We start from the raw sequence: 25308 nt of genomic DNA on the forward strand, positions 1-25308 counted from the left end.
ATTTATCCAGAGGGCAGACAGCAAATGACTCTCTAGTGGCCCACTGTCTGTAACAATTTGCAAAATAATAACTGTCAAGGTTTTGCAAAGCAACTGGTATATATCCCAAGAACTAAGACTACTAAAATCATCTGAACAATGCAATAATTTCAGAACTAGCAAACAGAATCAAACAGAGGTTTTCTTGGTTGGGGGAAGAATAAAGATCATTTTTAACATGTTGGTAAATTTAGTTGAAATAATGCAAATTTGGCAGACTCCAAAATAATCTTTGAAAGCTCTTTAAACTGTAAATGGAAAGATTTTCCCCCAAACAACCCATTCACAGTACTTACAGCACTGAAGTTAGCAAAATTGCTTGGGTCAGCCTCTTTATTGGTAGTGGTAGTAGTAGAAGTGAATGGATCGCAAAACATATCAGGATCTTTTTCTTTGGGGCTATCATTGCCTGGGAAAGGCTGAAATGGATCATTCAGTTTAAAGGGATCAGAAGAATCCATTTTGTTGATGGGTCTTTTCCCTGGATCAAAATCATTACAATTAACTCAACCAGCAAGCATGGCAAACACAAACACACAACAACATCAACACAGGCAGCATTAAAGAAGTGGGGGTGGGGAACCTAAAACATTCTTAATATGGCCTTAAATGACCACAACCAACAGTCTGTCTTCAGAATTTTCACACACAACCTCTTAAGTACACTTCAGTTTTATGTGGCTAAATGGGAAAACAGCCAAGGGTGAGGCAACAGGCCAGGAATCTTATCTGCTCAGAGAGTTAACTTCTCCAAAGTAGCACACTCCCAAGAAGAGAGAGAAGAATGGATAAAACAGGAGGAAAACGACAAATAATGACGAAAATGGCCTCTGCTGTGATAACCTCTGCCTAATACATAATTCTCCACAAGTGGCAGTAAGGGCAAACGATCTCTGAAAAATGCTAATATTCTTCTGATTTTTCTCTGGATCTATATGTAACACCTGGGAGCATGAAATTAAAAACTACTTTGGTAAAGCCCAGCTACTTCTTGTCATCTATAATATTTCAAACTGAAGGATAAAGAGAATGTTTTGAAGCCCAGGGCCTAAATTTCTGTGGTTACTGATAAACTAATCTTTGACCAAACAGCAGCATACTGTTGCTCATTAATTCATCACCATTTTCAAACAAGTTTCCTAATTTTCAAGACTTAAACTTAGTACTTGCTGAAGAAAGTACTAAGATAATAAGAATAGGTGTTAAAATATCTTCAAATATATATATATTCCTAAAGATGTGTTAATCTGGTAACAGCAATCATAACAGAGTCTTTCTGTCATAGCTTACAAAAGGTTTTCACACCTCATATCTCAAAGGATCCTTCCAACAATCCTGTGAAGGTGGTCAGCATGAGAACTAATGCCACCATCTAACAGCTCAGAAATCTGGGGCTCAGACATAGGAAGCTCTATATACTCGAGATCACAGAGGATATCAGAGGATATTCAGAATGAGAACTCAGATCTTTAATATCTCATTTCAACAAACCATCCCCTTTTTTTTAGACATTTTTAAAAAAATGTGGACCATTTTTATAAAGTCTTTACTGAATTTGTTACAATATTGCCTCTATTTTATGTTTTTTGGGACTCAAGACATGTGGGATCTTAGCTTCCCGACCGGGGACTGAACTTGCACCCTCTGCACTGGAAGGCAAAGTCTTAACCCCTGGACCACCAGCGAAGTCCTCATTCTTCTTTCCTTGATTTTTCTACAGTGATATATACTCAGTTTGGTGAAGTCTTAGATTTAGTTACAGCACTAGTATATTAGTTTATTGAGGATTTTAAAAATCACCTCACTATTGACCTCTTAAAGGTATAAAACTTAAATGAGCAAATTAACTGTCACTTGTTTTTTAATATAGTATGACAAATTTACCCTTGAGCAATTAAATGATATAGGCTATTCTTCCCTAAAAGACAGAATCACTTGTTCACTTGATTTTTCAATAGGTAGTTAGGTATTAATAATTTTATTCACAGTTCTTTAAATCAAAGAAGAAAAAAAAAATCTGCCCAAGAAATACCACAGGCAGGCTATTATAAAAAGTCAAGAATAAACATCTAGAACTACTGTGGCTGAAAATTTACCAAGGATATATGGTTAAAACAATAATGCACCAGATGTGTCTTCTCACAAAACAATCTAGCGGCACTACAACTACTCAGGGGATTGCCTTTTACCACTTCTCACAAACTTTATTCTTTTCATTAATTAAAATCAAACAAAACCCCTTTCTTTGGTACAGTACTAAACAAAACAAAAACAAAAAAGTAAGAATTTGTTTATTGACCAAAAACACCACCTTTTTAAAATAAAGGAATCTCTTATTAAGTGAGGTAAATAATATTTTCCTTCAAGAAAAACAATACTTTCATTCAAAATTCTGATACCAAAATGCTGAATTCTGAATACCAAAACAGCCATATATTCTCATATTGAAGGACTTAAGGAAGACTTCACACTTAGCAGGAAAAAGAAAGGGACTCTGGATTATTAACCTTCCCTTATAGAAATTTATTAAAATACCACAGTGCAGGAAACTCTGTTCAAATGGAAGCTCATTAGTTTTCAAAAAGCTAGAAATTTCACTTACTGCCTCTCTAAAATGATTTAAAAATAAATTAGCTCTTGCCAGAAAGGTAGTTCCTGACAGTTACACAGGTTGGCTTCTTAGGCACAAGTCTGTAATTCTGCATTGAGGTCAGAAGAGATGATAACAGCAGGCTTCTGCCATGCTTTCTGACTTGTTCTGTTTAAGGCCCCTTATATAACATTTACAAGTAAGGCCCACACAACACTTCTTGGAAAGAAAAAGAAAGCAGTTGATTTAGGAAAGGTACCAACTCTCACCAGGTGGTGGTGGGCAGGGTCTTGTTGGAGTTCCTATCTTTGGTGGCAGTGCTGGGGGTACGTCTTCATTTTTGACAGATGTTTCCTCAAGCATATTTTTTGTAACAGCCACACTGCTGATGGAGCTTGATGTGGCTGAACTAAAAGGATCTTCATTGTTGACCTTTGTTTGGAAAGAAGTACTTTCACTGTTGACCTTTGTTTGAAAAGAAATATTTACTCATGGTTATATATATTATGCCAACCAAACTGTTTATGCTTATATTGCATTTGGAAGAGTGATCTTCAATTTTATGCAGCTTTATGTATTTCAATTCTGAGAGCACTAACATTTCAACCTTTGCATTCAGAACCAAAATTGAAAAAAAATTTTTAACTATTCTATATGGGTAGTGATTATACCACTACTTATTAAGAACAACAGATCATACCAAAACAAACCAACTTCGGGTTAAAGGTTTGACAAGATTCAGGTTATACAAAACCACTGAGGCCCATTTTAAAGGGACTAATGTATCCTTCCTCAAGTGAATATCTGATCCAAATGATAAAGAAAAAATACTTATTTCACACTTTCCAATGCACTTAAACTAGGAAAGATTTAATACTAATATCAAAGAAAATGGCATCTTGAAAAACATTAAAGACAACTTTAATGTCATGAAAAACATTAAAGACAAACATTAAACAACAACTTCAAAAAATGAGAAGTCAACTTTTTTTTAAAGCAAACTGATCCCATAGAATGGTAAGCCTTATTGAGGGTCTGAAGACCTGGCTTTTCTAATACATGGAGTAATGAAAGATTCACTGTATAATACGCATGTATTTATTTATATGGTCTTAATTGCTGCATGCAGGATCTTTGCTGCTTCATGTGGGATCTTTCATTGTGATGCACAAACTCTCTAGTTGTGGTGTGTGGGCTCAGTAGTCGTGGCACGCAGGCTTATCTGTTTTGTGGCAGGTGGGATCTTAGTTCCCTGACCAGGAACTGAACCTGCATCCCTTGCATTACAAGGCAGATTCTTCACCACTGGACCATCGGGGAAGTTCCCAGAAGATTCACTTTTCTATAATGAATGGCGTATTACAATTTAGGCTGCTGCTGCTGCTGCTAAGTTGCTTCAGTTGTGTCCAACTCTGTGCAACCCCAGAGACAGCAGCCCACCAGGTTCCCCTGTCCCTGTGATTCTCCAGGCAAGAATACTGGAGTGGGTTGCTATTTCCTTCTCCAATGCATGAAAGTGAAAAGTGAAAGTGAAGCCACTCAGTCGTGTCCGACTCCTAGCGACCCCATGGACTGCAGCCTACCAGGCTCCTCCGTCCATGGGATTTTCCAGGCAAGAGTACTGGAGTGGGGTGCCATTGCCTTCTCCGCAATTTAGGCTAGTGTTTCTCTAAAGTAGCATTACTGATATTTTGGGCTGGACATAGCTCTGTGATGTGGGGGCTGGAAAGTGGGTTGCAGGAGGTTTAAAAGCATCCCTGCTTTTATCCACTATATATGAATATCCTCCTCCTCAGCTGTGACAATCAAAAACGTCTCCACTGTTCAGTTGCTAAGTCGATTTTAACTCTTTGTGACACCATTGGACTGTAGCATGCCAGGCTCCTCTGTCCTCCACTATCTCCTGGAGTTTGCTTAAATTCATGTCCATTGAGTCAGTGATGCTATCTAACCATCACATTCTCTGCCGCCCCCTTCTCCTTTTACCTTCAATTTTCCCCAGCATACCTTGCTAAATGTTTCCTGGGGGAGGGGTATGGGTGTGGGGAATAACACCCAGTTGAGAATCAATGATAGAGACAATTTGACATACACTCTAATTTTACTTTTTTGGCCTGAATTGATCATAGGGTTACACTGGAAAATAGGTAGTGGACATATACTGGTGGGCTATTATCTTAATACTAACCTTAACAGCCTCAGAACATAAAGTCAAGGAACCAGTACAGAAAAGATGGAATGAATGCTCAGATTTTATAGCCATTGACCCTGACAGTCAACAGGAGGAAAATGTAGTTAATTGGAAGAAATACGTTTAATAAGACAGAAGATTCTTAGTCACAGACGTAGAAAACAAACTTTTGGCTACGAGTGGGGGGGAGAGGAGGGACAAATTGGGGGATTAGAATTGACATTTACTCACACCTATACATAAAGTCGGAGAAGGCAATGGCACCCCACTCTAGTACTCTTGCCTGGAAAATCCCATGGACAGAGGAGCCTGGTGCGCTGCAGTCCATGGGGTCGCTGGGAGTCAGACACGACTGAGTGACTTCACTTTCACTTTTCACTTTCATGCATTGGAGGAGGAAATGGCAACCCACTCCAGCGTTCTTGCCTGGAGAATCCCAGGGACGGCAGGGCCTGGTGGGCTGCTGTCTATGGGGTCACACAGAGTCAGACACGACTGAAGAGACTTAGCAGCAGCAGCAGCATACATAAAATAGATAAGGATCTACTGTATAGCACAAGGAACTTAGTACTTTGCAATGGCCTATATGGGAAAAGGATCTAAAAAAGAGTGGATATATGTATATACGCATAATTTGTTTGCTATACAGTAGAAACTAACACAACATTGTAAATCAACTATGGTGGTGGTTTAGTCACTAAGTGGTGTCTGACTCTTGTGACTCTATGGACTGTAGCCCGCCAGGCCCCTCTGTCTATGGAATTTCCCAGCCAAGAATACTGGAGTGGATTGCCATTTCCTTCTCCAGGGGATCGTCCCAACTCAGGGACCAAATTTGGGTCTCCTACACTGCAAGCAGTCTCCTGCATTGCAGGTGGATTTTTTACTGAATGAGCACCAGGGAAGCCCTAAAATCAACTATACTCGAATAAAAATAGAACATGAAAGTGAAAGTGAAGTTGTGTCCGACTCTTTGCGACCCCTTGGACTGTAACCTACCAGGCTCCGCGGTCCATGGGATTTTCCAGGCAAGAATACTGGAGTGGGCTGCCGTTTCCTTCTCCAGGGGATCTTCCTAACCCAGGGATCGAACCCAGGTCTCCTGCATTGCAGACAGACGCTTTACCGTCTGAGCCACTAGGGAAACCCAAAAAATAAATCTAAAAGGAAGAGAACTCTTAAAGTTGTTGGGCAAGCCTGTCATGAGAAAATTATCTGTACCATCACCATTGTTTTTGTGCACAGAAATATCTACTTTGATTATATCTTGTATTTCATTTGTCTGAAATCCACATTTGCTGTGACTTATTGAAATCAAGTTGCAATGTTTGTGAAAGGTTATAAAATCAAAAGGAAAAATTGCTCCTCTGGTGGGAACATAGTATATTTTACCCTCCCACTAATTACTGCAAATTACCTTTGACAATGTGCTGAAGTCAGCAAATCCATCTTCAAATGATTCACTTCCAAAAACAGAAGCAAAGGGGTCTGTGGCTAAAATGAATAAAGAAAATCAATGCAACAGGACAGAAAAACATCAAATTTCATGTTCTCTTTTGGTGAGTAACATTTAGACATATGAAAATATCTACTCCCAAATATGAGTTCCTAAATTTATGATTTAAGTCCACAAAGACAGATGAACACATTGATATCCCCACAAGAGATATTCCTTTGTATAAATCAACTGATGAATGATTAAGAATCAAAAATAGATGAAATAACTGTAGGTAGAGTGTTTAAGGATTTAATACACATCAAATAATATAGCTCCTGTATGCTTAAACTATTTCTAATAAAGACATCAAAAAGTAAAAAACAAAAACAAAAAAAACCCATTATTTCACATTTCACACACATCCTTCAAGGTCCATTTCACCTGCTACCATATCCACAAAGCCTGGAATATCCTAGGTGTCTCCAGTTTGCACAGCAAAAGTGATTTCTTCCTTCTTTGTGGCACTGATTGTATTATGGTTATCTGGGATTGATATATTGCTTTTACTAGATTAGCGAGGTCCTTAGAAACAACAAATAACATTTATCTAATGAAGAATGAATGGTGAAAAAACATTCATTGGCCATACATAAAAAATTTAAGACAATAAGAAGATAGAGTTTCCAACATCCAAAGAACTCACAGTATAGTAAGAAACATACAAACAAATAATAATAAAATTATCTTAAATGAACTAATAGAGAGGTATGAAAAACCTGGAGTGAAGCCACTGTCTGGGAGAAATCAAGAAAAGTACTGAAGAAGCCATTACATTTGAGCTAGGTCTCTCAGATAAAGGAGGGAGCATGCTGAATAAATGGAGGTGGGGGAGAGAAACCTATTACAGGCAGAAGGAACAGTAATTGCAAAAGCAATATTTAATCACTGCTTCACAGGCATGAGAAGGTATCTGTTCCATCATAGTACACTTAACAAATGAACTAACATTTTCAGCTGGCACAAACCGACTTACTTTGTGATAGGTTTTGCCTATTTAGGCATAAACACTACCAATAAAGTCAAAGAATGTTTATAGGAATTGTGGCTTGATATAGGAAAGTAGAAAGAAACGAAGGAGAAGACAATCTCAAAAGAGAGGGCAAGACAGAGCAAATGGGCACAGAAAAAATGCTCCCACTATTCCTCAATTCTTCATGTTTACATCGTATCAGTTTTAGGACAAAAGTGTACTCACCCACTCATGTAAATGTATAAAGTGTGCCTTTATTTCTAACAATAAGCACACCATGGACATAAACAAAAGAGGGGCAACGAGGATCTACATTATCTTTGTCTTGTCACCAAGACAGTCATGGGGTGGGCAGAAGCACAGAGAAAATCAGTCTTTTAGGGATACACCACCAACTCTGAACGTGAGGAGGATTTTGAAAGTCCAGAGTTACAGGAAATCCTACAGCTTTAGTCATATAGGATGCTTTTGTATTACTCTGTATCTGCTGAGTCTCACAGCCTGAGGCCCAGCCTGGTCATGGCTGCTATTTCACGCTTTCCCTTCTTTCTCCTCTTCCTGTGATTCCTGATGTAGTGGCAGCTGAGCCACAGCCTGAGCAGGATGCAACAGTCTCCTGATTGGTAGAAGGTTAATGATGGAAAAGGAGTTGGGCTCATTTCAGTGGCTGCTGCTGCTGCTAAGTTGCTTCAGTCGTGTCCAACTCTGTGCGACCCCACAGACAGGCTCCCCCGTCCCTGGGGTTGGTTCTCCAGGCAAGAATACTGGAGTGGGTTGCCATTTCCTTCTCCAATGCATGAAAGTGAAAAGTGAAAGTGAAGTCACTCAGTCGCATCCAACTCTTAGCGACCCCATAGACTGCAACCTACCAGGCTCCTCCGTCCATGGGATTTTCCAGGCAAGAGTACTGGAGTGGGGTGCCATTGCCTTCTCCTCATTTCAATGGAGGGTACTGAAAAATCTGCTTCATGCTTTTGCTCTGCACTGTCCCATAGCTTTTAAAAACAGTCACTATACATGTGGTAATAGTGCAGAGTTAGGTCAGGTTTGACTGAAATATTACAAAGTGTACACTGTGAAAGACACTATCAGCAGAATCAAGCTTTGAATGCATATGTGATCCGATTAGCACCCTCTTCTCAGCAAGAATCAAGGTAAGGATCACTTTGGAGAAATACATAGAAGCATCATTTAAAAAACCATCTATAGGCTCATTAGCAGAAATAATCCTGAGAAGAGTTGAGGAATGGGCAACATGGGTGAAGAGGATCAAGAGATACAATTGCCAGTCATAAAACAAATAAGTCATGGGGATGTAATGTACAGCATGGGGACTAAAGTTAGTAACATTGTATTGCAAATTTGAAAGTTGCTAAGAAAGTAACTCTTAAAAGTTCTTATCACTAGAAAAAAAATTGCAACTTTGTATGGTGATAAGTGGTAAATAGACTTATTGAGATGATCATTCTGTAATGCACACAAATGTTGAATCATTATGTTGTTCACCTGAAACTAACATAATGTATGTCTATTATACAATAATTTAAAAGAAAGAATCCTTACCAATATTTTAGCATACTTCTTTAACAGCTTTTTCTCCTGGTATTTTGTCCTTATACATTTGAGATCATACTATGCTGAATGCTTTTTTTCTGAGGTGTAAATAATAAAGCTACATTTAGGCATATTACTTTTTACCCCTTTGTGCTGTGCTTAGTCTAAGCTCAGTCATGTTTGACTCTTTACGACCCCATGGACGTAGCCCACCAGGCTCCTCTGTCCATGGACTTCTCTAGGCAAGCCACACCCTCCTCCAGGGGATTGTTCCAACCCAGGGATTGAACCCAGGTCTCCCATATTGCAGGAGGATTCTTTCCCGTCTAAGCCACCAGGGAAGTCCAAGAGTACTGGAGTGGGTAACCTATCCATTTTCCAGGGGAACTTCCCGACCCAGAAATCAAACCGGGTTCTCCTGCATTGCAGGCAGATTCTTTACTAGCTGAGCTACCAAGGAAGCCCCTTTTAACCCTTTAACCTAATTTAATTCATAGCATTCATCATACTTGACATGTTATATATTTGTTTATTGTGCTGTGCTTAGTTGCTCAGTTGTCTCAAACTCTTTGTGACCCCATGGACTACAGCCCACCAACCTTCTTTGTTCACGGAATTCTCCAGGCAAGAATACTGAACTGGGTTGCCATATTAGCTCTATAAAGACAGGGGCTTGTTTTGTTCACTATTATATCCTCAAGGCCTAAAGCAAGGTCTGGCAAAGAGGAGACACTTATTTTTGTTGAAAATACTGAAAGAAAAACCGTCTCATTACTAAGGATCTTCCAAACAGATGCCATAACATTTCTCAGTACAACCAGTTGACCAACAAGGAACAAGGGAAACCTTAAGGCTCACAAATAATGCCCACAGAACAGCTGTCTAACCAGAGAATCCTGGGAGGAGGTAGAAACCTTTTTTACCTCCATGACCCACTCAAAACCCGCAAGATAATTAAGCTCAAAAAAGGCAATGGCACCCCACTCCAGTACTCTTGCCTGGAAAATCCCATGGATGGAGGAGCCTGGTGGGCTGCAGACCACGGGGTCACTAAGAGTCGGACACGACTGAGCGACTTCACTTTCACTTTTCACTTTCATGCACTGGAGAAGGAAATGGCAACCCACTCCAGTGTTCTTGCCTGGAGAATCCCAGGGACGGGGGAGCCTGGTGGGGTCGCACAGAGTCGGACACAACTGAAGGGACTTCGCAGCAGCAGCATAGAAAACCTTCAAGAGATACTTGTGAATTATAGTCATCAGCAAAGGATCTACTTTCTCAAGCTGGTCTCCAAAGAGTTCACTCACTCAATCACCTAGTAATCCACTTACATTTACTAAGCATCTATCATGCTCAAACCTAGGTACCAGGGATTCAGAGGGATAGAAGACATATTTACCTTCACGGAACTCATGATTTAACTGAGTGATATACTTGTACACAACTGCTACACAGTAAGTGTTAAAGTTCAAAGAGAGCAAAGGAAAAATAACAACTAGATTTATGTGGAAAGGGGAAAAAAAAGACTTTACAAAAAAGCTCTCAGTCTCTTGTAGACAGAAAGGAGGTGGGAGAAGAGAGATACACACTCACTACACACAAATATACATCTGCTAATACACACATACCTTTTCATTCAAAAATTAAGTGGCCATGAAGAGACATCCATGGCCTGTGGTTTGTGGAAATGGAGAAAATTAGAGAAAAAACATGAAAGAAAGCAGAGGCTAAGAATTATAAAATATATGAACGTATGCATGCTTAGTCTGAGTCATTGCCTGTAAAAACACAGACCTACTTGACATTTTCCTAATGCTGGTGTCAAAGATGCTGTGGGGACATCATGAGTGCTCTTCTATAACCTCAGAATGTTTTAAGGTTTTAATTAAGAATTGGAAAGATTATGCATTTTCTCATTAGAAGTTAGTAAAATATTCCATGCAAAAAGTTTTCTGGCACCTGAACTAATCTCATTTATGATGACGTGTAAAAACAGTGGTTACAAGTTAAAAAAAAAAAAACGTAGAAACTGAGTAACCTGAATTTGCTCTCTTTAGTTTTCTTTCTTAGTCTACACTGTGTCTATCACCAGGAGCAAATGCTGAAACAAACAAAAAACAACAACCCAATGTGAGACAAAAATATTAAAAATATTTAAGGTCATTCTATCACTGCCATAACTACAAAATTTTAGAGGCTGGAGTAGAGTGATTTACCATTTAATTTTTAACAACAAAAATTGTTGTTATATTTTTAATTTATTTTGAAAACTTACAATTCTCCTGTTGTGTGGGATTAATCTTTTTGCTAAGTAAACACTAAATTCCCCAGTGAGTAAGGAAGGTAAATATCCTGTGTTTGTGACTTTGGTTATATAATGCCACGTATCTGAGTCTCAGTGGTTTCTAGATGGCAAGAGTTTATGAACAAGTAAACTAAATAAATATATTAAGAACCTACATATATTTGTAAGTTGGAAGAAAACACAGATTTACCAACTTAAACATAAAAAAAAAGTCCATCTTTCATTTCTCAAACAAAATAATTTTAAAAACTAAAGAGAAGAGAAAACAACTATAGACTAAAAGAATCCTTTCCAGGAAAAGAGTTGACAACATACACACACACACACTCTTCACTGCCGGATCTCACTTGAAACTAGCCAAGAGTATATTACAAGTAAGTCTGCATTTGCAAGCCTTTAAAAAGTAGCAGCAGTAGTAACAACAACTACCATCTATTATGACAGGAACTACAATAAATACTTTAACATACATTATTATCTCATATAATCTACCCAACAAAGCCCGAAGTCTAATTATTAACCTCACTCTAGAAGTTTAGGAAACTAAGACTTAGAAAAACCTATAGAACTAGCAATGTATCTGAGTTAAGTTCAGGCAACTGGACTCGAGCATTTATGTCCTACTGATGACAATCTCTTTCTAGACTGTTTAAGTTTCTATTGAATTCAAAATTTCATGACAATGCAGTAGATTTGAGACAAATATTCATTTTTTCAGCAGTCAATTTTTTCATTCTGCTAAGTCCCAGAAGCACTAGGATGGGACAGTAGGGATTTAACAGATGACTCGCAGATCTGTGCTTAGGCAACTGAATAAGACCGTAATGCTATTAGCTAAGATGAGATATCCACATGTTCAGTACTATTTTACATTTCATAGAGTGGACAACTTCTTTCAGACATATATCTGTGAGTGGGTAGCCTTTCCCTTCTCCAGGGGATGTTCCAAACCCAGGGATCAAACCTGGGTTTCTCGCATTGCAGGCAGATTCTTTATCATCTGAGTCACCAGGGAAGCCCTACTATTATAAACACACACACATTTATTTGGAACACAGGGCTAGTGACTTAGATTTGTGGTTAGTAAAGAAAGCTGAGCGCCAAAGAATTGATGCTTTTGAACTGTGGTGTTGGAGAAGACTCTTGAGAGTCCCCTGAACTGCAAGGAGATCCAACCAGTCCATCCTAAAGGAAATCAGTCCTGAATATTCATTGGAAGGACTGATACTAAAGCTGAAACTCCAATACTTTGGTCACCTGATGCAAAGAACTGACTCATCTGAAAAGACCCTGATGCTGGGAAAGATTGAAGGTGGGAAGAGAAGGGGACGACAGAGGATGAGATGGTTGGATGGCATCACTGACTCAATGGACATGAGTGTGAATAAACACCGGGAGTTGGTGATGGACAGGGAGGCCTGGTGTGCTGCAGTCCATGGGGTCACAAAGACTCAGACACGACTGAGCAATTGAATTGAACTGAGTAAGATCACATATTAACAAAGACAATTCTGGTAGTGATGCAGATGACAGATCAGCAGGTAAAGAGACTGGAGACAATTTAGTATCACAGTCAGCCCACGTAAAACATGATGAGGACCCAACCAAAGCTGAGTATAAGGAGGAACAGACAGAGTCCAACTGCGGGTAAAACAACAAAACATGGCAATTTATTGGAGATGAGGAAGGACAGAGAAGTCTAGGATGACTGACTGAGGACCAATAATAGTGTCACTGGTATAACAAGTAGAATGTAGAAAGAGGTAAAGCTTTACTCTTTGTAATTGCTTGTATTATACTTCAAAGGAGAGACAAACTGGAAAAGATGACAATCAATTCTAAGAACTGTTGAGTTGACACCTAAGGAGATAATCGAGCAGGTAACTTGAAGGTACTGGAGGCTCAGCAGAGAGATCAGGCACAGAGGACAAAATCTAGGAGTCATCACGGAACAGGCTGTAGCTGAACGCACAGAAATGGACAACACCATCACAGGAAGTGTGTACTAACAGAAGAAGAACAGAAGCTCCAGACTAAATATAGAACAGAAAGATAGCCTCACTCTTTAGCTTTTTCTCCAGGACATTGAGATTATTTTCTTACTCTTGTTCTGAATAAAAGACATCTGTCCCAGATACCTCCTGGGAGCAAACTGGCCTGAGGGAACAGAAACCAGCACAATACAGGGCAACAGGAAAATTTTCTAGAACATATTAGTTCTCAAAGTGTGGTCCATGCATTCCACAAGTCCAAGACCCCTTTAGGGAGATCTGTAAGGTCAAAACTATCTTCAAAATATGAAGATGATATTATCTTTCTCATTGTATTGATTAATTGTAACAGTGTTGCAAAACCAGTGGTGGGTTAAAAAAAAAAAAGTGGTGGGTGCCTTAGTAGGAATCAAGGCAGTGGCACCAAATTGTACTGGTTGTATTCTTCACCATCACAAACTCATGGAGGGGAATCATGGAGGGAAAAAGGCCCGGTGTACTTATGAATGTCTGTCCTTGATGAATCAATAAAAACTATTAATTTTAAATAAGTTGTGACCCTTAGGTACACATCTAAAAATTATGAAAGACAAAATGAGAAATATACACTAATCATTTCTGCTGAGTACCAAAGTATAATGGTTATCTGAAGGAAATGAACTTACATGATGGTCTGAGAAACAAGGTGAACTAGCTGCTTTTTTCTTGGAATACCATTCTTACTTAAAAGAAGAGACAAGTAAACAATAGTTATTCAGTTTTAGGTATTTCAGGTATCTTCCTAAATAAAGTGAATCTGACACTTTAAGGAAAACAACTGAAAGTATTTTTTGCAGATGACAAAAACTACAAGCTATCAAGTAAAAATTAGAATCCTGGAAAGGTTTAAATGCCTCATAAGCTTAACATTATACCAATATTTAATTAAAAGACTCTCATGAGATGGATGGTGATATCAATAAATGTGATTTAAAAAACTATTTATAATGAAATGTGCTAACATTTGGAAGACATGCATAACTGAGTGAACCAATATGTTCCAAATGATCAATGCATGTTACAAAGCCATACATGGGGCACAAGGTTCCACTGTGCAAGTAAGACTAATGGAGTTTAATGTAACAGAATATGAAAAGTTCATTGATATAGTTTCTTATTCCTTATTGTAACTAACTTAGTGTGTGTGTGTGTATGTGTGTAACTAACTTTGAAGAAACTAAAATTTATTGATTTTTGGTACAGTAGCAAACTCCAGGAGATAGTGAAGGACAGGGAAGCCTGGCATGCTGCAGTTCATGGGCCTGCAAAGAGTCAGACACAACTTAGTGACTGAACAACAAATAACAACTAAGAAAAATATCCACAATTATCTAAAAAGTCTATTAAAATAATCCTCCCTTTTCCAGCTGTTTGAGGCAGATCTTCATACCTTTCAAGCAAAACACACAGTGTAGCACACTGAATGCAGAAGTAGGTATGAAGATCCAGCAAAAGCCACACATCTAAAGAGCTTTGCAAAAATATATAAACAATGCTACTCTTCTCACAATATTTTTCTTTTTTTGGTTTGGAGTTATTATTTTTGTTTAAAAATATGGTATTTATGTTAATATGTAATGGGTTTATTATTTTTGTTTTAAATGAATTTAAAATTTTTCTCAGTTTTAATTTCTAACAGTAAATACTGATAAATAAGATCCCCAAAACAAAAGTTCTTTGAGTGTCTTCATTCATTTTTAAAAAGGATCCTGAGACCAAAAAGCTTGATAATCTCCAAAGTCACTGCCTGTGTTTGCTTCAAATAATCCACTTCTTTCCTAATTAGTTTTTGTTATCATTGTTGAAATAAGAGCCCAGTAAGGGTGAAGTCTCAATTATTTTCCCTCAACCCTAAAAAGTCTTTTTATGGACCTTTTATAAGATTCTTACAAAATTCTTTCATTTTTTTAACCTAACATTTTTTCATTTGCTCTCAGGATCCTTCATCAAATTCTGGGTTCCAAAGACATCTTAATTTTTTCATTTTTATTATTTAGTAAATAAGAGGCAGGATAACACAGCAGAAAGATCAATGGACAGGGATTCAGAAGTAAACTAGTAAGTAGTCCTGGGGCTCAGCTTCTCTTCCATATATTAAGGAATCAGACCAGATAATAATTCTCAAATCTTAAATGGAATTCCAATATATGAAACAAGTAAGATGAATTTTAAGAATTAACTCTAAATTTTTTTAAGTTTAAATTTATAACATTTACTTATCACAATGACAATGAGAACAATGAAGCCATTTTGATTAACACAAATGTTTTAAGTCAGGGATCAAACTTATTTCTGTACTTGGCTTTGTTTGTTCTATTTGAAAAACATTATTCATCCAAGAAAGCAGCTTATTTCTAAACAAGAGTCTTGTAATCTCATAGTGGTTTAAATAAATGTTTATTTATAGGTTTACACAAAACCCATTTAATTTGATATTACAATGCACTCCAATATGTTAAAATCTGGTCCGGAATAAATCTGAATGCATATACCTAATTAAACTGCAGTTTTAAAAAATTCAGAGACACTTTAAAAATAATGAAACTAGACTCGGCCAACTCCCTAAAGACCCCTCTGGAAGCTGGTTTCATGAAAAATAATGTGAAAACTCTGGTCTAGAGCATGTCTATGATTCCCTCAGCTCTAACAAAGGCAGTAATATAAGTTTGAGAGAAAAAAAAAATCTGTGGCATCACCCTACTCCAATTTTTGTATTGTCAGAGCTGGATGAGAAGATATAAGGCAGAGGCATGGTAACAAAATGATTAACATCATGAGCTCTGAAATAAGACATGGGTTAGAAACTGAGCACTGAGACAGCTATTGTGACCCAGGGCAAACTGTTTGGCCTGAGTCCCATTTTCCTCATTATTAAAGAGAGAAAGAATAGCACCTCCCATATAATTGTTATAAAGATTAAATGAGAAAAATGCAAAAACAAAGTTTGAATGACCTATATAGCTGTGGAAAGAAAGAAAAAAGAAAAAAGACATTCAGACCTCTGATATTTCTTAGTCTGTGTAACTCAGCCCCATACACAAGGAACATATTGCCCACTCAACTCTAAACAGTTTTAATTCTAAGATTCTCATTCAAATCAAGATGTCAGCTAGACTGCAGATGACGAAGATACAGACTCTCAATTTATATGTAAAGATGGTTCAACACAGGAAAATCAATTAATGTGATACACTACATTAACAGAATAAAGAAAAAAAACCCAGATGATCATTTCAATTGATGCAGAAAAAGCATATATTTGACAAAATTCAAAATCCTTTCATGATAATACACTGAACAAACTAGGAAAAGGAAACTACTTCAACATAATAAAGACCACATATGAAAAGCCAACAGTGAACATCATACCAATGGTGAGAGACTGAAAGCTGTTTCTCTAAAATCTGTAACAAGACAAGGATGCTCACCTTCACCACTTCTATTCAACACAGAAATCCTAGCCAGAGCAATTAGGCAAGGAGGAACAAAAAAGGCATCCAAACTGAAAAGGAAGAGGTAAAATTATCTGTTTTCAGATGACACTATCTTACATGCAAAAAACCCTAAAAAAAAAAAACTTTAGAATAAATGAATTCAGCAAAGTAGCAGGATACAAAATCAATGCACAGAAATCAATAGCATTTCCATATATTGATAATCTGGACAATCTGCAAAGGAAATTAATGAAACAATGACATTTACAATAGCATCAAAAAGAATAAAATACTTAGGAATTAATTTAGCCAAGGAAGACTTGTATACTGACAACTATAAAACATTCTGAAAGAAAGTAGATACAGATCAAGAGAAAAACAGACAACATTCATGAACTGCAAGACTCAGTATTGTTATGATGTTAATATCATCCAAAGCACTCTACAGATTCAATGTAATCACTGTCAAAATCCCAATGACACTCTTTTGCAGAAACAGAAAATTTAACCTAAAATTCAAATGGAATCTCAAGGGACCCTGAATAGCGAAAACAATCTTGAAAAATGACAAAGTTACAGGCCTCAAATTTCTTGATTTCAAAACTTATTACAAAGCTATCGTAATCAAAACAGTTCTGGTCTTAAGACACTTAGATAAATGGAACAGAATAGAGAGCCCAGAAATAAACCCTTACACATGGAGTCAAATTATTTTCTACAAGGATGTTAAAACCATTCAATGGGAAAGGAAAAGTAGTTTTGGGAAAATGGGATAGCCATATGAAAAAGAATGAAGTAAAATTAACTCAAAATGGATGAAAGACCTAAATGTAAGACCTACAACTAAAAACTCTTAGAAGAGAACATAAGTGAAAAACCTCACAACATTGGATTTAGCAATATTTTCTTGGATAGGACACTAAAAACATAGGCAACAAAAGAAAAACTACATAAACTGGACAACGTCAAAATTAAAAAGTTCTGTGCACCAAGAGACAGTATCAACAGAATGAAAAGGCAACCTATGATACAGGAGAAAATATTTGCAAATCATATATCTCATAAGGGGTTAATAGCCACAAAATACAAGGAACTCCTACACTGCAACAACAAAAAAGCAAACAACTGATTTTTTTAAATGGGCAAAGCACCTGAATAGATGCTACAAAGATATACAAATGGCCAATATGCATCATTATTCACTAGAGAAATGCAAATCAAATCAATGAGCTGCCACTTCACACCATTAATATGGTTATTATTTTAAACAGTAATATGTGTTGGCAAGGATGTAGAGAAACTGGAATCCTTGTGCACTACTGATGGAAATGTAAAACATGGAAAACAGTATGATGGCTTCTCAAAAAATTAAAAATTGAGTTACTATATGATTGAGAAATTCTTAGTAAATACTTAAAAAGAACTGAAACCAAGGACTTGATTAGGTATTTGCAAACTTATATGAATAGCAGCATCATTCACAATAGTCAAAATGTGGATGCAAACCAAGTGTCTATTGATGGAGGAATATATAAACAAAAAGTGGCATATTCATACAACAGAATATCATTCAGTCTTAAAAAGGAAGGATACATGCTGATACATGCTACAACATGGATGAACCTTGAGGAAATTATGACAAATGAAATAAGCCCAATACACAAAACGACAAATACGATATGATTCCACTTTTATAAGGGACTTAGAGTTGTCAAATTCATAAACACAGTAAGTAAATGGTGTTTGCCAGGACCTGGTAAGAAGGGGAAATGGGGAGTTCTTGTTTAACTGGTATAGTTTCAGTTTTAGGAGATGAAAAAAATTCTTTAGATAGATGGATGTGATGGCTGCACAATAATGTGAAGGTATTTAATATCACTAATTGTATACTTAAAAATGGCTAAAATGGTAAATTTTATATCATGTGTTTTTCACCACAATGTTAAAATACCCACTTATCAGAAAAAAAGTGAACAATATGCCCCTCTCCCCAAATAAAAATTCTCATCCACTGGGCTCCTTTCATATGCTCTGTGAGAACAGTAATTGATTCACCCACTCATTCAGTAATATTAAGTCCCCAGGTATGGTTTAAGGTTCTTGGGAGAGATCAGTGAATAAAAAGATTCAAGTTCCTGTGGACGCCAAAATTTAGGAAGGAAGAGGAGATAAATAAGAGAAAAACACAGAAATTTACTTAGTACACTAGAAGGTAATAAGCCAAAATACAGTAAGAAGGAGTAGAGAACATTATGGTGGGAGTGCTGGGCTAGATGATCAGGTGACATTTTGGCCAAGATTTGTTAGAGGTAACAGAGATCATCCTGTGGATATATGGAGAAAAATCATCCTAGGAATGGGGGACAGCTAAGAGTAAAGGGCCCAAGGAACATGAGCCTGTTTCTTGAGCAAAAGTAAGGTCAGTGTGATTGGAGCAGAGTGAGTAAAGGTAATAACAATGAGACATTATGAGAAAGCTTTAGGCCATTGTAAGACTTTTACTATATATAATTTGAAGGTAGAATCAGTAACATTTCTTGATATGTTAGAGACAGAGTAAGAGAAAAAAAAAGAACCAAGGATGATTCTAAGATTTTAGGTCTTAGCAATGTTAAAGATGTCCTTGGAAGAAAAGTTATGACCAACCTAGATAGCATATTGAAAATCAGAGACATTACTTTGCCAACAAAGGTCCGGCTAGTCAAGGCTATGGTTTTTCCTGTGGTCATGTATGGATGTGAGAGTTGGCCTGTGAAGAAAGCTGAGTGCTGAAGAATTGATGCTTTTGAACTGTGGTGTTGGAGAAGACTCTTGAGAGTCCCTTGGACTGCAAGGAGATCCAACCAGTCCATTCTGAAGGAAATCAGCCCTGGGATTTCTTTGGAAGGAATGATGCTAAAGTTGAAAGTCCAGTACTTTGGCCACCTCATGCGAAGAGTTGACTCATTGGAAAAGACTCTGATGCTGGGAGGGATTGGGGGCAGGAGGAGAAGGGGACGACAGAAGATGAGATGGCTGGATGGCATCACTGACTCGATGGACATGAGTCTGAGTGAACTCCGGGAGTTGGTGATGGACAGGGAGGCCTGGCGTGCTGCGATTCATGGGGTTGCAAAGAGTCGGACACAACTGAGTGACTGAACTGAACTGAACTGAGGATGGGGAAAGCTTTTTGCTGCATTTACTGTGAAAATGAAGACCATTCTCAGCAGACTGTCAACATTCCAGAAAAAATTTTGACATTACTCTGAAAGGACAGACAGTTATTGTGAAGGGCCCAAGAGGTACCCTTCAATCACATCAATGTAGAACTCAGTCTCCTTGGAAAGAAAAGGAAGAGGCTCTGGGCTGACATATGGTGGGGAAACAGAAAGGAACTGGCAACTGTTCACAGGATCTGTAGTCAGAGCATGATCAAGGGTGTTATATTGGGCTTCTGTTACAAGATGAGGTCTGTGTATGTCCACTTCCCCATCAGCGTTGTTACTGAGGAGACTGGTTCTCTTGCTGAAATCTGAAATTTTCTGGGTGAAAACTATATCCAAAGGGTTCGGATGAGGCCAGGGGCTGCTTGTTCAGTATGTCAATCCCAGAAAGATGAGATGATTCTTGAAGCAAACGATAATGAACTTGTGTCAAATTTGTCTGCTTTGATTCAGCAAGCCTCCACAGTTGAAGACAAGGATATCAGAAAAATTTTGTATGGTATCTGTGTTTCTGAAAAAGGAACAGTTCAGCAGGCTGATGAATAAGATCTGAGTGGTCTGGCTGCAGAAACAGCAAGATGCCAGATGGTTCTATGGACTCAACTGTAATGTTTTTAAGAGGCAATAAAAAGTCTTTTGATTTGAGGGGGAAAAAAAGATGGGGAAAGATTCAAGAGAAGCAGGTTTGGGGAGGAAGATTAGGTGTTTGGTGTTAGACATGTTGTGTTAGACGTATCTATGAGATGTTTGAGTGGAGATGTCAATAGATAATTGGATACAGGTGTCTGGAGTTCATGGGAAAAAGTGTGGCTAGAGTTAGAAATCAACATGGAGAGAGTATGTAAAACCATAAAACCAGATGAGAACCCCAAGGAATACAGACAGAGAAGATAAGTTTAGAGTCTAAGACCTAGAGCAACATAAAGAAGTTGGGGAGAAGAGAAGAATTAGAAAAGAGACAGAGAAGGAAGGACCAAAGAGGTTGGTGGAAAACTAGAGACATCATCTGAATGTGAGTCCATCTATTACTACTTCCTTAACCTTGTGAAATGGCTTCATCTCTCCGTTTCTTGGTTTTCCTTGTCTGTACAATAAACGTAACAGCAATTTCCTCAGGTAGTTGCTCTGAGAATTAAACAAGATAAAATATGAGAAAATAGCACATGTAGTGCTGGAACTAACCAAGTGCTCAGTAAATGGTATCTATTACCATGATGATGATAACAACAAACCTTAGCCCACTTCCAGTCTACTATAGTCATTTACTCTACCACTTTACAGGAAATGAGCCAGGAACTGGAAATCAAAGAGAAGACCAATAGAGGCAACAGAAACCTACAGTGAGATCAATCTACCACCTTAGCCTTATTTAACCTGATTATTCCTCTATCTGTAAGTAAGCTTTATCAAAATGTCGGTTTTTCTTTGAACATGCACCATATGTCCTTCATCCATTCCTCACTCATGTTACTCTCTATGCTTTAACTACTCTTCCCATATCTACTTATGTAGGCCATTCTTTCAAGGCATACCACAAAGGCCATCTTCTGCTCTGAAATCATTCATGAGTTGCTCTAAAGGGAGGCCATCTCCCTTTTCTTTAAATGCTTGCAGCGTTAATGAATTCTCATGGCACTTACCATTCCTCAGTGTGGGCAATCAAGAGTTAATTAAAATGTATTAACCTTTCATTTTATTCTCTTAGGTTATCCTTTATCATATAATATCCCTATCAATACATTAATTCATCAGTTCAAAATTGAGACTCTAAAAGAGCACATGTATTTTAAAAAGATACAATTTGACCACTTTTGTTACAATAAGCCTTTCAGAAATCTTATTTGCTGTAGTTCTAAATTTTGGGTTAAATCCAAACCCAGCACTACATTAGATCTTTTTTTCTACATATCTGCTTTTTTACATTCTTTATTACTTATGTTGGATGTTAATCTTCAAGCTGAAAACAAAAAATGCACACTGTTAAATCTCATCTTGATATTTGCACAAGAAATTCAAATTGTGAAGGCATTTCTTACTAATCTTTCTCTACACTCATAATCCTCAATTTGTCACAATCAGCAAATTTCTACACTGAATAACTCACTGTATTTTCATCTGGAAAAATAAGGCATCCTATTTTTAGCATGATACTGAAGTATTTACATGTTTGAGTCTACTTCTAATTCCCTGCTCTTCTAGACAATAACTATTGAATAGAGAGAAAGAAACAGTTACTTAGTTGAAAAAGCTTTTAGACTCTATCAGACATAGGTTTGAATCTTGGCTTTATAGTTCAAATCTAATAAAACTGTAAATCTTGACCAAGTTACTTAATGTTCCTATCTTCACTTTCCTGACCTTTAAAATGGGAATATGGGATTTATTTGGTGGTTCAGTGGTTAAGACTCTGCACTTCCACTACAGGGGGTACGAGTGCAATCTTTGATCTGGGAAGTTCCACATGCTACAAGGTGCAGCCTAAATAAATAAATAAAAGTATGACATACTTGGGGTGTGTTAAAAGGCCAAGACTCTTTCATTACGAAAAATTCAAAACAGATAAAAATAAAAAGCTAGTATAATGAACCCTCATGTATTTATTGCTTAGCTTTAGTACTTAGCAACTTTATTTCCTAAACACATTTGTTTATTCACTCCACAAGATTATTTTGACACAAACCCCAATTTAATCACTTAATCTCTAAATCTGACATAATGTATCTCTAACATAAAGACTTGTTTAGTTTCTCTGGTTTTGGCCATGCTATGCAGCATGTGAGATCTTAGTTCCCTGACCAGGGATTGAACCTGTGCTCCTTGTAGTGGAAATGCAGTCTTAACCACTGCACTGACAGGGAACTCTGAAGACTGTTTTTTAAAAGACAAAACTAAAATAGCCATTTTCATATCATCTTAAAAAACAAAAAAATTTCTTAATGTCAATCTGTCAAATTTCTTTCATCTCATAAATCTTTTTTTAGTTGATTTATTCAAATCAAGTACAAGCAAGATCTACACATATTATTTATGTGATAGGCTCCTTAAATTTGTTTTTACTTTTAAGTTCCTTCCCCCTTCTCTTTTTTTTTTCCTATAATATTTTTGTTGGAAAAACATGGGAAATCCCAAGGGAGTTTTGCTAACATGGGAAGCCACTAATTTTTAAATTTAGGTCACGATCCATAAGAATCAATACTGACTTTGAAACTGCCAAGGAACACTGTCTTTTATAAAACAAAAAAACATTTTTATTGGTTTTACTGACATTTGCTAGAATACATATTAAGCTCTTTAACACAAACAGTAAATGAGATAATAAATGATAAGAAAAGTGGAATACGTGTACACCCATGGAGGATTCATGTTGATGTATGGCAAAACCAATACAATATTGTAAAGTAATTAGCCTCCAATTAAAATAAATAAATTAAAAAATAAATAAATAAAATACTTTAAAATATATATTAAAAAAAGGAAAGTGGAAAGTAATATACAAACACCATTGTTTTTATTGGTAGAACATAATAGGATATATTTAGGTTGGTGCAAAAGTAATTGTGATTTAATACTGTTGAAATTTGCCATTTGATATTGGAATACATTCTTAAATAAATGTGATTATGCTATATATCATTTTGATGTATATTTCCTGTTTTATGCTTTTTGCTAATAAATTTTACTTGCTGTTTATTTTAGATGCATTGCAGACTATGAAAATGATGTCAGACAAAAAGCAAATAAGAGCGATCTTCATATTTAAGTTCAAAAATGGGTCAAAGCAGCAGAAACGACTCACAAAATCAATGCATTTGGCCCAGAAACTGCTAATGAACATACAGTACACTGGTAGTTCAAGAAGTTTTACAAAGGAGACAAGAGCCCTGAAGGTGACAAGAAAAGTGGCCAGCCATGAGAAGTTGACAACAACCAACTGAGAGCAATTATTGAAGCTGATCATTTTACAACTACACAAGACGCTGCCCCAGAATTCAACGTTGACCATTCTACAGTCATTTGGGATTTGAAGCAAACTGGAAAGGTGAAAAAGCTCAAGAAGCGAGTGCCTCAAGAACTGACCACAAATCAAAAATATCACCACCTTTAAGTGTTGTCTTCTCTTATTCTATGCAATAATGAATCATTTCTCAACCTGATTGTGAGGTGTGATGAAAAGCGGATTTTTATACAACAACCAGCAACAAATAGGTCAGTGGTTAGACAAAGCAGCTCCAAAGCACTTCCCAAAGCCAAACTTGCACCAAAAAAAGGGTCATGGTCACTGTTTGGTGGTCTGCTGGTGGTCTGATCCACTACAGCTTTCTGAATCACAGCCGAACCATTACATCTGAGAAGTATGCCCAGTAAATCGATGAGATGAATGGGAAACTGCAACACTTACAGCTGGCATTGGTCAATAAAAGGACCCAATTTCTTCTGAGACAACACCCAACCAAACGTCACACAACCAACACTTCAAAAATTGAACAAATTGGGCAATGAAGTCTTGGCTTATCTGCCGTATTCACCTGACCTCTCACCAACTAATACTTCTTCAAGTATCTCAACAACTTTTTACAGGGAAAATGCTTCCACAACCAGCAGGATGCAGAAAATGTTTTCCAAAAGTCTGTCAAATCCTGAAGCACGGATTTTTATGCTTTAGGAATAAAATTTATTTCTCATTGGCAAAAATGTGTTGATTTTAATAGCTTCTATTTTGATTAATACAGGTGTGTTTGATCCCGTTACTGTTGTTGTTCAGTCGTTCATTTGTGTCTGACTCTTTGAGACCTCATGGACTGCAGCACACCAGGCTTCCCTGTCCTTCACCATCTCCCAGGGCTTGCTCAAACTCATGTCCATTGAGTCAGTGATGCCATCCAACCATCTTGTCCTCTGTTGCCCCTTCTCTTCCTGCCTTCAATCTTTCCCAGCATCAGGGTCTTTTCCAGTGAGTCAGCTCTTCGCATCAGGTGGCCAAAGTACTGGAGCTTCAGCTTCAGCTTCAGTCCTTCCAATGAATATTCAGGGTTGATTTCCTTTAGGATGGACTGTTTTGATCTCCTTGTATTCCAAAGGACTCGCAAGAGTCTTCTCCAACACCACAGTTCAAAAGCATTAATTCTTCAGCACTCAGCCTTCTTTAAGGTCCAACTCTCACATCCAAACATGACTCCTGGAAAAACCATAGCTTTGACCCTAGTTAAAATGATTTAAAATTCAGGGTCTGAAAGCACAATTACTTTTGTACCAATCTAATAACTATGCAATAATCTTAAAACCATAAGCAAGTAAATAGGAGAATATATTTGATAAAGACCAAAAAAAAAAAGAAATTGAAAGAAAGGGTGATGTTTACTGTTCAAAGAAAATTATCTCCTTACCTGAATCGCTTGCTGCAACAACAACTGTTCCACCAGGAGCAAAAGGATCATTGTGCTTTAACATTTCTACCTAAACAAATCACACACAGTCATGATTGAGAGAGGAA

General features: G+C 37.3%; 1 protein-coding gene and 1 pseudogene across 24 annotated transcripts in view; one reads left to right on the forward strand and one right to left on the reverse strand.

Moving 5' to 3' along the window:
* The window catches only part of EPS15 (epidermal growth factor receptor pathway substrate 15), a 140304-nt gene that overhangs the window by 4649 nt on the left and 110347 nt on the right, over nucleotides 1–25308 (reverse strand). For 7 of the 23 annotated variants that reach the window (XM_086387720.1, XM_086387672.1, XM_086387692.1 and 4 more), the window contains 5 exons: nucleotides 25202–25271; nucleotides 20859–20942; nucleotides 6238–6314; nucleotides 2899–3094; nucleotides 336–520 (listed from right to left, as the gene is read on the reverse strand). In XM_086387720.1, the coding sequence (XP_086243846.1) occupies nucleotides 336–520; nucleotides 2899–3094; nucleotides 6238–6314; nucleotides 20859–20942; nucleotides 25202–25271 (612 nt within the window). The remainder of the gene's footprint in view (nucleotides 1–335; nucleotides 521–2898; nucleotides 3095–6237; nucleotides 6315–20858; nucleotides 20943–25201; nucleotides 25272–25308) is intronic. The other 16 variants (XM_086387753.1, XM_086387703.1, XM_086387731.1 and 13 more) reach the window with 3 other exon arrangements.
* On the forward strand, nucleotides 18880–20404 carry LOC147375331 (large ribosomal subunit protein uL6 pseudogene; annotated as a pseudogene). Its single transcript, XR_015159115.1, has one exon. The product of XR_015159115.1 is annotated as a large ribosomal subunit protein uL6 pseudogene (transcript).

Source organism: Bos grunniens, chromosome 3 (genome assembly GCF_055505025.1).
Source record: "Bos grunniens cultivar Pamir isolate PY7600 chromosome 3, Bosgru_T2T1.0, whole genome shotgun sequence".
In the NCBI taxonomy this organism is placed as follows: domain Eukaryota; kingdom Metazoa; phylum Chordata; class Mammalia; order Artiodactyla; family Bovidae; genus Bos; species Bos grunniens.